Genomic DNA, 17878 nt, shown 5'->3' on the forward strand with positions numbered 1-17878 from the left:
AAAGGATCCATTCAGTTACTAAAGAAACAAGATGAATGTAAAAGATATTTTCTTGAAGGTTTTAATAATTTTTTAATAATTTCTTATCCAGGCAAACATGACATAATCTGTCAAAGCATTTTACTGCTCCCAGAAAACTTGCACATTCTACAACCAATTATTTCAAAGTAAAATAACACAAAATGCACCAAAAAAACAAAGCAAACAAAAAAACCCCACCAAAATCCCCCCAAAAATTACACTTACAGTGTCATTTTAACATGAAGATGTCACATGTATTTGTTGACATTGTACCTAATGTGAAAGCACACTTGGCAAAATCTCTTATGGGACACGGTATAACCACTGCAGCTCTTCCTGGTTAAACTTCAGTGTTTTTCTGTGTGAACATTCAGATCACTCTTGCTCTCTCTTGAGTGGTTTGCGCTCTGGAGGAAGCACTGCCTGTAACTTCTGCCAACGTTGTGGAGGCCAGAGGATATGAGTAGCTCGAGCATGTAAAAGTCCAAGAGAAACCTGTAACCAAAATGTAAGCCATAGAAATCTTTAAATACTGAAAAAAGAATAAAATAAAATAAAATGTGGAAAATACAAAGCACATTATGATTTGACAGAACAATGACAGAATACAAAGTAGAGAACTCTGCATGCACGAAGAGCATCTCATGCATGTAACAAGAGGAAAAGGAAAACTGCTTCAGAGATAATTTTTACATAAAACATTTTGTGAAACTCAGAATAGCTTGCTGAAATGCACTGGTTATAACAAACATTAACTGGGAATGTTTTCTCAGGTTCAAGAGAAACAGCTAGTCAAAACAGATGAGGCATTCTATAATCCACCTAAGGCTTTTGGTTGTTAATTATTCTGGGTACAGCAGAACAGGGTTCAAGTGTCTATTCTGAATAAGTTAAACAGAACCTGTGTCTTGGATTTGAGCTATGTACACTAACCACACCAAGACAGCGGTTTTTCTAAACATGCTGTGCTTTCCATTTATCACTGTCCTTTGAAGTTCTATTTTGTCTCCAACCAAAACGGAAATTACTATGAATCATACATATTTCCCTGAGGATGAAAAAGTATTTCTGATAGAACTATTTGAAACACATCTACAGATCAAATATTGTGAAGTTCTAGGACTTCTACACTTCACTCATGTTTTTTAAACATATTTTGCCATGTTATTTATTATTAATTTACTTCAATAATTTTAATCCATCAATGTTTTACTTCAAGAAATCAAAATCAAAGTCAATATTGACATTGCTTACAAAGGAATCACTTATAGGTAACAGATTAGAAAACCAAATTGTTTAGAAAACCTTAAGAAAAATACAAGAATCTTTTCAAATACAGTATGAAATGGCTGGACTAAGAATAGCTAAAATAGTATAGTCATATTTTCAGATTGAGGTCATAAGACAGGTTTTCAATATCTATACTTAATATTTAAATTAATCAGTTTGGTATGGAGTTAATCTCCCTTAATTTGAAAAGCGTGCAGGATAGACTTCTGCATCTTACATTACTTGTTCAGACTTCTTCTGGAGACAGAAGTGAGTAAGCTTCCCACCAACTATGAAGTGCCAATAGAAAAGTTACAAACAGGACAAAAACACGGTTAGAAATACTGGAATGTCTCTATATGCAAAAAGATTAAATAATTCAGACTCCTAAAGAGTCAACATGGTCAGAAGTCTATAAAATTAGAACAGCACAGATAAAGAATGCATAGGCTTTATTTGCTTATTATGTCATCATTTCTCATAAGAATGAGGAAACATCAGATGACATTATCTTAAAGAATTTTAAAAACCAACATCCTTCTTCAGAGTATGCATGATTCCATTATAATTGCATACATTATACAGGATACTGAAGAGACCAGAAAATAATAACAGAACTGGTTCAAATAATAATAGTAGAAAGTCCATCACACACAAATGAAAATAAAAGTAACAGTGTAGTCTCTATACTCCAAATTAGGAAACACTGAGAGAAAAATTATATACTTGTTCTGTTCTTATGCTCTAATGATTTGGTACTGGTTGTTGTCAGAGCCAGAGTTAAACGGATTTCTGATTTGAACCTGTACATTGTTGGTTCAATTTTTATGTAAACTCAGTTCTTAGTTCCATTCCATTTGTCATCACAAAAAAAAAAAAAAGAAAAAAAAGAAAAAAAAAGTTATTTCAGTAAGCAGGTAATTCGGCATTTTATGGAACTAGACACCAAATAGGCCCCCAGGAATATCTTCAGCTAATTTTCTTGATTTAATTTCATAGGATTAATGTATATTCACCAGTCTCTCTCCACTACATTATCAAATCAGTGAAGCTGAAGTGGTCTATATCTAATTCCATATTCTGTAGCTTGATGAAGCAGGTGCTGAATTGTGTGAATATAATTTGGTTACTTAATAACCCATGATATCTAAAAGAATCTGAAGTAGATCACTCTAATTGCAGTCAGACATTATATTTCACTTGCTTGAGCCCTTGCAGTGATCACTTGTTTCCCAGATCCATTGCAGCTTTTTTCCTGCACTTAAGCAAAGGACAGACTCCTAAATGATAACTCCTTTTTCTTTTTGATAGTATTTAGCTGTTTTTTTAAGTCTTGACACACTTCTATGTAGTTTATTTGATATTTATGGAATTCACAATATCCTTTATCTTAACTATACCATAAAGCAGTCTGCAAATGTAATATTACCATAGGGATGTGTTCCCTGAGTATACAGCATAATGGCACACACATTACAGGCTGGTGACAAAATATAAAACCACAGCAAACCCCACCACTGTATATAAAATGTGACAGCTTTAGTACAAAGAAAAACGTTAAAATACTCTTCTCAAACACAAATAACATCTCATTTTCAAAGCTATGTGTTTTTCTCCATTCACTGCTTGTTACTGATGTCAGCAGGGGGTTCTCACGCATACTGAGAATATAATAAATGAATCAAAACTTGTTTGAAGCTGAAGGTGGGGATAATTTTGCCCAGAGGATTACTTCTATTGACCATGATCTGACTTGAAACTAATAAAGAAATATTCTTCCTATAAACCTGATTTACAGGACAACATGACTAGTGCTAAAAAGGAAAAACGGGTATTGTTGGTTGATGGAAGTCTTTACGAAATAACATACGACACTGGTGCTATAGGGCTTTTTTTGTAATAACTTCAAGGCTCACTTTAAAAGCACCTTGATATTTAACTTCTGCAAACAACCTTGATAACTTTTGTCCATTGCCTATTATGCTGTAGTTACCACAGCAGCCATGAATTTCACTGAGGAAGAACAGAATTGCTCTCAGAGAATAACCTGCCCTTGTTAACGGGTTTGACCTCATCAAGGTTAGATATAGACAGAGGGTGAACTGAGAGCTATGCTTTCCATCACAACAGTGAAATACTGAAATAACCTATTAAAAAGAAAAAAAAACAGATTAATCAGCTTCCATAAAGAATTATTTACTCTTATTAAATAAGAAAATAAGTTTTCTCCCTTTAAACACTGCATTAACTATAAGAAAAAGCTTTACAGGCACAAATTCTTTGAGAATCATATTTCATTTACAGACATGAGTAAGAGATGCCAGCAATCTAAATAGCTGATTTTCATTTCTACATTATGATCTATTTATTATTCTTGCTATGGCAACAACAGACACTATGTTGAATAGAATCCATATTATTGTCCATAACCTGAGCTGTTTAGGCATTAATTTTGTTGGTTTTTTTTTTAAATCTTTAAATACTTAATAACCAAGAAGTCATTCTGTTAACACAGCAATTTTATCTGCAAACTAAGTTTTGAATGAGTAATACTGTTTTGACACTTACTGTGATAAATGCATATTTCCTCAGAGTCTGCTCATTGTTAGCAAGTTAGTCGTATGGAGACTGATTAGTTTTGGTACTGCATTAGGGAAAGATAAGCCTAAATTAAGTTTGAATTTGCTGCACTGGTACTTATAACTATCGTGCTCATTCTGTCCTAACAGGTTTGGATAAAAACATCTTTATTAGTATAGAGGATTATATTATTATCACTCCCCCCAGTTCTAAAACTTATCATTTAGAATACTCACTAATTTACAGACTGTACTCTATACCTCTTCTTGTTTGTTTGCCATTTGACACCATCACTGTTGCTTAGCATGATGCCTTTTCTAATCCCAAATCATAATGGCATTCAGACTGTTCAAGAATCTTCTATAAATGCAGCTTGCAGTGGCGCACACCAAAATGTCTATGTAAATCTAGGTCCCGATAAGGGTGTCATGCTAACGAGGGTATCCTCAGCTTTCTCAGGATAAATAGAGTCTACCCAACCTGCTGAATTCAGGTACTGCTGCTCCCAGTTGTGAGTTCACTTCACGTTAGGAGAGTGACCCATACATTTCTCTTTGCTTCTTTTTCCCTTGAACCTTTGGTGATTTTGCTTTAGCTTAAATAGCCCAGATTTCAAATTCTGTAACAATGTTAAAGCAAGAAAGTACAGCACCAATGCATATAACCTGAGAAACAGCAATGCAGAAGCAAAAATGCCAACTAGTCAGTTTGCTAATTAGAAGTGATAACAAGACAAAAAGACAAGAGCCAATGCAAAAATATTAGTCCAGTTGTATCCCTGTAAACCAGTATTGGTAGACCTCGCACCAATTCTGCAAGGCCTCAAGACTCATTTCTCAGGCTTTTCTGAACTTTCTTTGCCTGCCTGGAGATTTGATTTAGCTAGTTTAGCTGCAACAGTTTTTCTAATGAGCAGGTGACTATTGCCTAATTTCTTACAGTTTTGCTTGTATAACTTATATTGGTTTACATTTGCATAATCTTGTGGTATAATCAAGGCTTTTACATATACAGTAAGAAGTCATTATTCTATATAGAATGAAATATTTATGACTTTGACATAATAATGTTGTTTATAGGAGTATAGGCATGGGATAAGACAGGCTTATAAAAAAAACAGGAATGCGAATTAAAAAAACAACTGATGGGGGAGCTGGACAGAGGTTTTAAGACTAGCAAAGAGGAAAAAAAATTGGAGGAGAGCAAGGAGTGTACTAACATATGTAAAAGAAAATATATAATAAATACAGATTAAAAGTGATGTTTACATTGTACCACTGTTACTGCTGGTTTTCTAAATGACTCTCCATAAACTCTCCTTTAAGTAGAGAAAGGAAAGAACAGTTATCTTTCTTCTCCTCACTTGATATTTCTTTTTGTATTTTTTCTAAACAAAAATGGTGATTTTGATGAAATCTTAATAAATACATTTTGGTTTCACTGTTTCTTCAACTGCCAAAAACCCCCAAACATTCAAAACCAGAAAAGAAGAAAATTAAATAGTCTATATTAGTATTTTCTTACAATATATTTTGATTTGGGGGGACTGTGACTGAAATGTAATGTAATTATTTCAATAAAAACATGAAGTATGCATGAAAATTGTACATCTTTCTGGCAGAAGATGCAATAATAATCATATTGGAACTAGATGATCTTAAGGTCCTTTCCAACCCTAACTATTCTATGATTCTATGATTCTATTACAAAGTATAAAATAATATAACAAATGTGTGAATATCTAGATAAGTCACAGAAAATAATAATAAGTGAAGGTAATAGAAAGATAATAATAAGAAAAAGCATAGCAGTAATCCTTAACATTGGATCAACAATCCTCTCTGAAGGTGTACGTGAACAAGTAATTGAATACAAACATTCTAAAGATGAAATCCAAAAAAAAAAATACTATATTAAAAATTATATTATTTCATCAAGTTTAAGCCTAGAAAAATTTCAATATTCATTTGTATTTTGTCTCCTGGACTCATTAATAAATGTTTAAATCATACAAATCCTCTAAAATACCACTGGAAAGGAACAACGCAAGCTACCCAAAAAAACAGAAGCAGACATAGAGTACAAGTGCCACAGACTATAAACTTCAAAATTTTCATCAACAGCCAGCCAGAAAATCACAATTTTAAAGGCTTACATTAGCCTCTGTGTTTCAAAAGGCACTTTTGTTTTGGTTCCTTAAGATAAGTTATATTTTAAGAACCTTGTACAGGCCTTCCAAATGCCATGGCCAATGATAAACATTCAATCACACACACACACAAAATAATTCTCAAACCAAAAAGATATAAAAAACCATAAACAATCACAGTGTTACAAATGATGCTTTCTGTTCTCTGCAGTAATACATTCTTATTACTTTTTTTTATAATACACAGGTTAGTAAAGAAGCTTTATGTACAGCATTTCACATGCTCAGCAATATGGAACATCAGCTGTAGTCAAGTTTTTATTCTCATTTTCTGTTTCATAAAACAAAGTCATCGGGGACAGGAGGGAGTAACCCTGTAGCAGTAGAGGTCTGTTCAGACTATACTTTGCTGGCTGGATACTTGCTACTCCGCACAGATTCTGAAAGGGGGCAATACATATTAGGTAAAAAATCCTCTAATATGGAGAAATCCTCAGTGGTTTATAGATGGTGCCATTTGAGCAGACATACAGCTCTAATGAATTTTTCCAGATCCAGTAGGTCATAGCCCTGCTACCTACATCATATTAGGCAGTTAGCTATAGTTTGGTAATACTGAAATTCTGGAAGATCAGGAATGCCAAAACTGTGGAGGTTGAAAAGGGTGTGTAAAGGGACCAGGCTAATGAGAAAGGATAGAAAAAAGTTCTACAATATTTCAGCCCTCAAAATCTCAAAGAAAATCTCAGGATAGAAATGCTTAGGCAACTATGCAGGGTTTCAGCTATAATGATAACAACAATATATAGTGTGGGACAGCTATCTGTGTCAAATGAGATTGCTTGTCTTTAAGAAAGGTTGTTGCACTGGGTTTTGATATTAGATTCTGGTGTAAAATGGTCTCAAAGAGAATTCTCCCAGTAAATTAGTCTTTTCAAAAAAAATCCATACTTTAGTAGAAAGTTAACATGATTGCTATTACGTTTCATTTTCCGTACATGGTTGAACTACTATCGAGTGCAGTACAAGGAAAAAGGCTCAATAAAAATAAAACCCTGTGGATTACAGTAAAATCCCAGAGAAACCACTTTCTCTAGTAGAAGTATCTGGGATAATGAACAATGGCAGGAGAAACAAATATCCTTGACCTCCTTCTTTTATGCATGCAAGAATAATACAAAGATTAGAATCAACAGATTATTTTGCTCATAAACTATACCGCAGCAGATGTTCTTTAACTTACATTGGCTCAGTGAAGGTTGGCATAGCAAAATGCTAACTAGCTCATGAATGCAAAAAAAAAAAAAAAAAAGTTATAGATTCCTTTCAACTACATAGAAAAATCCTAGCATTTTCATCATTCTTTCCTTTCATAAATGAACAATTCAGACCAAATGCAGCCATACAGATCTAATAACAAGGAAAAGAGTGCAGCCCATTAATTTTTCTAGTAAGTGTTCTATTATGGTTCCATTAGTTTGAGAGCAGAAGCAGATCTAGCTATAGATAAAACATCCCATATGTGTTTATCTTTCACAGATCTATTGTAGAATCTGTAAAGGTCCTTATTAATGTTATCAAATTCAGACATGTCCATTGAGATAGAAAATATATTATTAAAAATCTGAAATTATCATATCAACGATAACTATTTTAAGAAGTTTTAAGCAGTGAAAATAGACACTCAAAAGGGGTGCACATCTACTAGACATAGACATAGACATAATCACAAAATAAGATGTAAAAGAGAGAAATACATTTCAAAAGCAGTGTGTGATACCCAGAATTAATAAAATTTGCATGTTAGCACAGAGTATCTGCCTGAAATTAGTGTAACAATTGTGACTGTTCCGATCCAGCATGGTTTTGCAATGAATCTATTCATATCAGAAGAGGTGAGCACAGTCAGTGCATTGTAACAAAAGTTCAGGTTATTGATTAAATTGAAAAAATGTACTAAATTTCAAAATAACTGGGTCGCATTCTCATTTGTTCTACCACATGTACATGCCTGTGTTAAACCTAAAGTTACAAAAGAGGTAAAGGAAGGAAATGGTCAATATAAACAGAATGCATTTCACATCTCAGATTCTTCTATAGTTCGATTTTGCAGACAGGGACTAGTTAACATTGGACCATAATTTACATTCATAATAGTAGGCAGATTTAAAGGAATACAGTTTAGTGTATTTTTTTATACAATTCCCAAAGAAATCAGCCCTCAATGCCACTGACTATATTCTGAATTCTATCTCAATGCATTTTCTTGGAATTGTCAAGGATGTATTCTTGCAAGAGATACTATAGCTAATTAACTTCTTCACTCCTTCACAGTTTTTTCTTCTGTGTTTTCTAAAGGCATCTTTTTAAAACAGAGGTTAGCATATAACAGAGCACTAATACTCTTTTATCTTCAGTAAGTACAGCATCCTTAGAAATTTTTCTTTCTTGCTTATGATTAACAAAACCATTATGGTAAATAGGTCTACAAAAAGATTTACAAACTAATCTATTACTTAGTTTAGATTTTCAGCAACAAAATGGTGAAATAATTTGCTTACTGCACAGTATAGTGTGCTTTGTATGCTGCATATACATAAATATTGTTTAATATTTAAAAGCTTTCTAATGTTTCACTGGGTGATGCACAAAAATTCCTAGTCTAAGCCATGTAACTCAACAGAAGAACAAAATGTACTAATAGCTTTTATGAATCAGCCCCACGTTAAAACATAGTAGTATATCTGCAATTCAATATTTTAAGAATTGATAAATCAAGTGACAGGAAACAATTATTAAAATGCATTTATTATATTCATCTAGAAAGTATTAGCTATATCCCAAATCTATGCCTATTAATTATTCAGGAATATATAAAAGCCTTCAATGTGAATTCCTGTTCAGCAGCATATTGTGTCAGTACCAAGAGTCAGAAGAATGTCAGGCTTAGTGACATTTTTCAGCTTACTACACTAATATTATGTGCATTGTCTTTCCTAACTGAATACTTAGGACACTATGCAGAAATGCTGTGCGTTACAAATTAAGTTTATTTCCAGTTTTATTCTGTTGTGTGTCATGAATTTAGGGCTTCATTCTAAAGATTTGCCAAATACATCAGCACAGTGCAGGTAGTACATGGGAAGGAGTCCCCAGAGCAGCTGTAAGGGCTCACTCACACACAGGTACCCAGAGTCTACACTTGTCGTCTCTCTCTCTATAAACTTAATTCATCCCCATGGGCTGGTGTTCAAGCAGATGGAACCATGCCCTCTGCTCCATCACCCCTTCCCTGTAGTGCTTTGTGCTTCCAGGAGAGCCAGACAGAGGCATCCCAGCACTGCTGAGGCATAGAGATTTACTGTGATGCTCTGTGCAATATGGAGAAAAGCCTTGGCATGTTCGTGTTCTGTTTCCACCTCATGCTCACAGATGCAGGCCCTAATGATGAGTTCTTAGTACTGCAAAGCTGAGCAAACAAACCGAGATGACAGATCACATTCCACCAAATTTCCAAAAGTATGACTGTGCCACCAGAGTTCGCATGCACACAGGCTGGGAGAAATGACATTTCAGATTCATTCAGGATTGGAAAAAAAGAAAGGAAGTAATCCTACTGTCAGAAAGCAAACAGTAAGTTTCAACTTCTGGATATACTCAAATTTGCTAATACAAGTGATGTGAAAAAAAACCTCGCATATTAGTTGCCTCTGGCTCCTAATTTACATTCCTCATTCTCTTTTGAAAAGCTGAGCATAGTACCTGATCTCATAGGTCAAAAATCAGGGCTACTTATGAACTTAGGTCTAAGTATTGACGCTAAAAGATGTCATGGAGAACATCTTATCCCCCTGTTGCCTTGTCTGCTGCTAAGAAAAGCTCCAGCCTGTGTGGCCCCATCAAGTAATCACTGGAAGCAGCAGACCCCAGCTGTTTGAACATTCAGCACCTTAAATTTTACCTGGCAGATACCTAGCAGTCTGACAAGATCACCTTACAATAATTATCTAATGCTAAGGTAAGAAAAAACAAAACAACACAAAAGACAAAGTAAAGAAGGTCAGCAATAACCAGAAAAGTTAGTTCAAAGGAATAGGTGAGAAAATATATCTTAATTAAAACAAAATGGTACAACACATTATTATATCACAACTGTTAATGGGCAAAGCAAATCTTTTCTAAAGCTAGGAGAACTGTTTAGAAATTTTCAGTGGCAATAGTGTATATGTTCAGCAAATAGATCTGTCACCCTAATCACAACTTTTCTCACACACTTCAACAGTTTTAGCCTGATACAAATGAGATTGTTGCAAAACTGTTAAAAAATAATTTCAGCTTTTTCTTACCTTAAAAAGATGACTGTTTAATACACTATTGCACCTAACTAAACATTTCAAAAATTCCTACTGTTAGGCTTGCCTATATTTCCATCCAAAATGGCATACAGAAAAACTTCGACTTAGACAACATTGTGTTGGTAATGTGAGCTTATAAAAAGCAATGGGGAGTAAATATTCAATGAGCAGCTAGGATATCAAACTGTCATTAAATAGCTGCATGGCATGTTATTAAAATTATAAAAGACTGTTTAATAGAGGTCTTTGTATGAGGATAGTTAGAGCTCATCTAAAATGGTACATTTCATTAAGATAATTGTTTTATACATAATCTCCCCAAGTTGATTTACTGGAAGAAAACCCCACATAAATACTTTAAAAATATACAAAGATTTTTCTCCCTCTTGTAGCTATAATAATAGATATGAATTTAAAATGTTTAAATACTTCCTTTCATGTCTTTATCTGATTTACTTTGCATTTCTGTTAAAACCATGGGGAACATGCACTAAACCAGCTTTTACTTTGCTTGGAAAAAAAAATGGTAAATTTTTTGATTCTTTTCTAGTCAATCTTACTATTATTTAGCATTCTCTGTTTTTATGATACTGTGACAATTGTCAAAATACAAGGTTTCTTGATATAATTCAAATCATATAGCTATCCTTTCACTTTGTAACAGAAATGATGATTAAATAATTTGCACTATATATTTATTAATATGATTTCCACAGCCTACATCACTAGTCCTCTTCATGTTCAGTTTTTCTCTTCTTCAGTTCATTCCTGATTAGCCTAAGATAGTGGCATAGCAGGTTTTGCTGTGGAAAAAAGATCTTTGCAAAAATAAATCAGAAGCATAATAAGATTCATGTTCTCAATCAAATACAGTTGCAGTTCTTCCTTGTAGTCCTGAGTCTACAAGGACTGCACATCTCATGTGAGATGATTATTTAATTCTCCACAGAAAACTCTCTCCCTGAGGTAGCACACATGCTTTTCGAGAAGGCAATTTGGTAGCGAAGTGACATGATGGGTTAAGCCACCGGGCCTGGCCTATACACCTGGCAGCCCAGGTGGGCTGATCCAAAGGAGGGGCAGGGTAACAGAGCACCCCTTCATTATGGGGACATCAGAAAAAATGAGGAATGACAGGAGGAACCCACATATGGTCTTCCTGACCATTACATTAGAAAAACAGTTAATTGGACTAAAGAGGTACTTTCTGCTACCTTAGATGTCACAGGAAACTACTGGCTGCTATGCCTTCTCATTCAGAGCAGAAAGACTAATGACTGTATATTCAATAAAATATTATTTCATAGTTGTAATCAAATCATAGTTCAGCAAACCATATGCTGAAATTAAAAATTCAAGTAGAATACTTGAGCACATTGTTAAAATCAAGTAAAATAAAATAATATTAATACAATTTCCAGTGAGCTGATGATCCAGATTTATTAACCCTTTTAAATTATCCAATTTTTCAGATTATATGTAGCTATTAGGCTATTTTAGCGAGATATAAACACATAGGACTGCCAGGTCACAGGTGCAGGAAAAGAATTAATATTCTGGATCTGAAAGATATAAGTATTAAACTTTACCACTAAAATTAATTCATTACACAGAGTTCTTTCATTTCCCATCAGAAAAACAACATAATTAAAATTCCTTTTAAGTGCTTCCCTTTTAAGACTATCTCATCCAAAATATGCTGCAAAGGAAGCATTTATTTTGTACCTCAGTATTTTGGGGTCAGAAATCACATTTTTGGTCAGCAGCAGACTGTGTATCCATCACCATTGCTACAATGCCTGGATATCTAAGTACTATCTGAAATTAGCTGAGGAGACAGCAGCGGTGAAATGTGCAGACAGTTCACTCTGATGCATTTTCATCAGTCTGCTCTGGAGAAAATATGGTTCTACACATTTACTGAATTGTTTTTCTTCATCAGGATCTTAGCACTCAATGTAGATTAAAAACATGGCCCATATTTTAATAAGACCATTACGAACAGTAATTTAGAGTACTTTACTCTAGCTTACTTTAGAGTACTAGATTTCCAAAAACCCACCCAAACCTGTAAAGTAAGGGTTCCACGCTTTATTCCAAATTTCCCACAGTGACCTAAGTTTTCACGCCATCTGGAGCCACGTACAGAATGACAGAGGTCATTCTGAAGATGCCTTGTCCTCAGAAGTCTCATTCTCTGGTGGTATGCACCATTAACCCATTTGAAGAGTGAATCGGTCTCCAACTGAAGGCTGCCACATGGTATGCTTGTAGACATGAGGACATGATTTTAACCATTACTCCAATACATGCAATGAGCCAAAATCATGATGCCATCCCTAAAGATGGATGTTAGCATCTAATGACAAAGGAAAGTGTGGCTCTTATGAAAAGTAAACAAATGCAGGGCCAGATTCTCAAGAGAGTTGGAAAAAAGAAAAAGTAAGCTGTAGATAGCACACAAACTTTAGAGTTGCTTGAAAAATCTGAGTTAGAATCATAGAACCATAGAATCGTAGGCTAGTTAGGGTTGGAAAGGACCTTAAGATCATCTAGTTCCAACCCCCCTGCCATGGGCAGGGACACATCACAATAACCATGTCACCCAAGTCTCTGTCCAGCCTGGCTTTGAACACTGCCAGTGATGGAGCATTCACAAACTCCCTGGGCAACCCATTCCAGTGCCTCACCACCCTAACAGGAAAGAATTTCCTCCTTATATCCAATCTAAACTTCCCCTGTTTAAGTTTTAACCCATGACCCCTTGTCCTGTCACTACAGTCCCTAATGAAGAGTCCCTCCCCAGCATCCCTATAGGACCCCTTCAGATACTTGGAAGGCTGCTCTGAGGTCTCCACACAGCCTTCTCTTCTCCAGGCTGAACAGCCCCAACTTTCTCAGCCTATCTTCATATGGAAAGTGCTCCAGTCCCCTGATCATCCTCGTGGCCCTTCTCTGGACTTGTTCCAACAGTTCCATGTCCTTGTTATGTTGAGGACACCAGAACTGCACACAATACTCCAAGTGAGGTCTCACAAGAGCAGAGTAGAGGAGCAGGATCACTTCCTTCGACCTGCTGGTCACTCTCCTTTTGGTGCAGCCCAGGATATGGTTAGCTTTCTGGGCTGCAAGCACACACTGCCTGCTCATGTTCTGAAATTAGAAGACAGACTTCCTCCCCAAACTTCAGTAATGATATAAATTCAGCTGCAACAGGAAAGCATTCCAAACTAGGACTAACATATTAAGTAAGGGGCCAAGAACTTCGAATTTATACTGAGCAAGAATAATCTTTAGCATCCACTGCAACAGCAGAGTCCAATGTAGCGGTTGCTCTGTCCTACAGCAGGGCAGTGCTCTCTACAATCTCAGAATACTACACACCATCTTTCTTCACAGTCTCTGCAAGATCTCTGCAGAAATTCATTCACAGCTACTCACAGCAAAGCTCTCTAGTACACATTTGTGTAAAGAAATTTTTAGGTACATAGATGTTTCTGGATAGGATCCTGACGTTTTCCTGCCTGGTAAAACTGGCTGTAACTCCTGAGTTACTTCTCCATTCTGGAAGCCCTGTTACCCTTAACATGTGTGTGCCAAGAAAGGGGGTAACCTCCAGCTGGCCTCAATTATCCATCTTCAAGGCTTTCTAGTTACTTGCTAGTTGCATTCTCTAGGTAGAAAATTCTACCAACCTTCTTCCACTGCTGGACAGAGCAGCAGCCAACTCTGGTTCCAGCTCTCTGCTGCCTAGCTCCCTTATGCAAAATGGGAAGGGGATCCACTTTAAATCCCCACTCTTTTATGAGGAAGGCTGGAGATCAAGGCATATTCACAAGCAGAATCTGGATGACAGAGGATACAGAAATTATTTCCAAGACAGATTAATTTCCAGGTTCAGCTAAAACTTCTCCAACAAAATAGCTAAATTCTGAAGCACATGAACAAATATTTAATTCTCTGTCCAAAGAGCATCCCCCTAGATTAGACACTGATTGAGATTAATGGGGCATGTCCTATCTCCCTTGTTACTTTTTTAAACCTCATCCAGATTCGGGAAAGCCATCTCACCTGTCTGACTGCAATGAAAGCAAATTGCTATGGTCATATTTTCAACCATGAAAAGTAAGGCTTTTTAAAGAGAACTTAAGATTCTCCTCAAAAGAGAGATGAAATAAACAGAAATTTATAGAATATATATTGCATATACCATAGCAACTATCCAGAAAATATATCAGAAAATAGTATATTAAAGTGGCTTATTCTCAGGGATAATATTTCTGCTGGCCTCAGTTATTAGCTTTAGTGCTTAAAGAAGCTTTAATGCTTTTGGTTTTCAAACGTTGAGATTGTAATACCTAACATGTTAAGTAATACATGTTCATTTAACATGTATTACTTATCATGCAATACATCTTAAGTAAAACTTTTTCTTGCCCAACCTCTATGACTCTAGGTTTATTTAAAGTTCTTACTTGCCTGTACTGAGAAGCATTACTATCAGTGCTTCTCAATCGTTAAATAATTTCTGAAAATGCTAAACCAAGCACTTGAGCTGATGAAAATGCTAGACAGGATGTACACCAAAATATACATGCATGACAACTGATATTCCCAAAGCTATGATAATCTAAAAAAAAATTCAGTGTCCACTTTCCATTCCTTAGTACATTGCACATACTCATTTACATAAGTACAAAACACATGTAAAATAGTCCTTTTGTTGAGCATCATAGACATGAAGCTATTAAAAAGAGATATCAGAATCTTTATTATGCCAAATTGCATTTTACTTTACATTTATTGATGCCACAAAAACAATGTTGAGCCTATTTGATGATTATCATTTGAGATTTCTTACTTAGAACCATGTCAAAATTAATCCCTATTTCATGAGGTTTTTTGAAAAGGCTTTAAAACATCAAAATTCTGAAACATGCTCAGTAGAACTCTTTGTAAGTAATTAAAAATGATAGCTTATACATAAGTTGTGATCAGATCCTAAAGCCATGTGAGCAACGGTGCTCAGATGACAGCCTGACAGATAAATTTATGCTTGATATATGGGCGCTGTTGATCACTAAATACTGACATTTTTATTATTCCTTTGAAAACAGAAAGTTAAAATTTCTGCTATCACAAGTACTTTTGCCTCCTAGTTCACAACAGATTGACGTTATCCACCTGAAAACTAGAAAATCATTAATTACTCAGCTTGTGTTCTCCAACTTCTCTGTTATCAAATGCCACTGTCACAATGTAAGAGAGCCTTTACTTGAACAGAAAAGGTAACCAACATGATCAGGAAGCCTTAATTTTTCTCTGTTTGGCAGAGGCACTAACATGATGCACTATGGCATTTCTGTATAAAATACTTTTGGATTTGGAGTGTGTCACATTGTATCAGTCAGGAGTCAACAAGTTTCTCATGACATCTCACCCACAGGGAAAGCTTCAGTGTGAGCTTTTTTTTTTCTTTTGCTATTCTAAGAGTATGGCAAGGATTACAGTAACAGTTCTGAAAACTCTCCAGCCTTCAAAGTGTAGTATAAAAACTGTCTTTAAAATAGATAGTGAAAAATATGATGTGACCTTTATTTTTCATAAATAAGTCACTTGAAGTGCGGAGTGTTTGAAAATGCGCTTGCTACCAAAAACATCAACATTATTTTTGTTAATAGTAATTTGTTATTCTACAAAAAGAAAATTAGATGACAATAAACCAAATTAATATAAAATGTCTAAATTAAAATAAGAGTGTCTTTGTTAAACAGACCAGTATAGAAAAATAAGGATTAAAACCTGGTAATTTTTTCATAATTTCTTGATTATTATTACAATGCTTAAGGCTTTTTGAGAGACTAATTCTTGCCACTGGTGTTTCCTAGTGAAAACAAAACTACACAGAGCCAATAATGAATATCTCTGTTCTTTTAAAATCATTATACATGTTTCATATAAGCCACCCTGAGCTGTGACTTTCTTACTGTCTTAATTTCATATATAATCTGAACATTAACTGGAGTCTGTAACCTTTCTTCAGACTGATTAGTAAAGCTAGTTGCAGTGCTATTCTTCATGTATAAGCACACCTGAATCTAGCCCTAAGATTTATTTAATTTCCTCTATAAAACGAGAGATTAAAAATTAAATATAACCAAAAAAAACAGATTTATGGAAGATTGTAAAAAGTGTATGTCAAACTCCACCTCTTGAATCTTACTAATTTCAACTATTATTTATAGAGCACTGTGAACAGCAAGGCTGAACAGTTATTATTACTCTGACATAGGTAGATGACAGTCTAGTTGCACTGCATCTTGTTTTTGATGAGGACTGTTATTTTCAATAGGTATAATATGTAACAATACTGCAGTTTGTCAGGACTTACCTGAGAAACACAAGAACTTGTAGCAAATACATGAGATTTGTGAATGTCACTAGTACACAGGCACTATTTTTCATGGTACTTACTGAAGTGCTAGGTGAACGTACTCCTATTCATAGGAGGGAAATATTTAGTGGACTTCTAGGCTTTCGAACAATACAAAACAAACACAACCAAAACAAACTAAAACAAAACAAAAAATACCACCCAGAAAACAAAAACAAAAAACCAACCAACCAACCAAAGAAAACAATCTGAAATATCTGTATTTCTATTACAGAAATGTAAATGCTACTGAAATTTCTTTTCAGCCTTAAAAAGTGTTGATGACCTGAGGGACTTGTTTATCTACAGGGACAAAGCTTTATGTAAACAAAGAGGAACACTTGTTCACTCTGAAATTTCTGAATCTCCTGTCCGTTTATGTAAGCCAAGATATGGGTAGTGAGCAGCCAATTGCCTCACAGGCATTAGACTCAGACAGCTATTAGAATATAGTGCAGACTACCATAAAATTTACAAGCCTGACACAGAGTTTATTAGATTTAAGGGATATAATTGCATTTGTTTTGATGGACACTGTACTTCACCCATTGGTATGATCCAATCTATTGAAGCATATGGAGAAATACCCACAAAAGGAATCATACGTAGGCCCTATCCAGAGCTCCTTGGGTAGAATAAGAGAGAGATCCAAAGATTTTTAGTATTATTATCCATGGCTTATACTGTTGCATTTTTTCCAAATTCAAGGATACGTGGTTTTACATAGAAAAAGTTCCCTGGTAATGACCAGGGAAAAACTTCAAGTAATTTCTCTATATTTGGAATACCTGCTGCAATCTTGCCTTCTTTAGAGAGACTGTCTACATTAACATCTCTCTGATCCTAAAAAGAGGTGCTTGAATGCTAAAAGGATAATAAATCAAATACCTTAGGGTTTCTGATAGCCCAAATTAACATAATTCAAGTCCTGAAGGGAGACATATGAAAAAGCCTGATTTAACTTGGCAGTCAATACTTTGTGCTCTGATAAAACACAAATGTGAGAGAGCAATGACTAGGGATCATGGTATAAACAATAGTTGAAGAAGTTTAAAATGAACATAAATTTAG

At 35.0% G+C, this 17878-nt stretch overlaps 1 protein-coding gene across 5 annotated transcripts in view; it reads right to left on the minus strand.

Moving 5' to 3' along the window:
* Window positions 1–217: 217 nt before the first annotated feature.
* Window positions 218–17878, minus strand: part of IMMP2L (inner mitochondrial membrane peptidase subunit 2) — a 453769-nt gene continuing 436108 nt past the window's right edge. For 4 of the 5 annotated variants that reach the window (XM_062609580.1, XM_062609579.1, XM_062609577.1 and 1 more), the window contains exon 6: window positions 219–516. In XM_062609580.1, the coding sequence (XP_062465564.1) occupies window positions 397–516 (120 nt within the window). In that variant the 3' untranslated portion in view covers window positions 219–396. Of the gene's footprint in view, window positions 517–17878 lie in introns of all 5 variants that reach the window. The other variant, XM_062609578.1, reaches the window with a different exon arrangement.

Source organism: Pezoporus occidentalis, unplaced genomic scaffold (assembly GCF_034315485.1).
Source record: "Pezoporus occidentalis ecotype Australia unplaced genomic scaffold, CSIRO_AGI_Poc_V1 ctg14, whole genome shotgun sequence".
In the NCBI taxonomy this organism is placed as follows: Eukaryota; Metazoa; Chordata; class Aves; order Psittaciformes; family Psittacidae; genus Pezoporus; species Pezoporus occidentalis.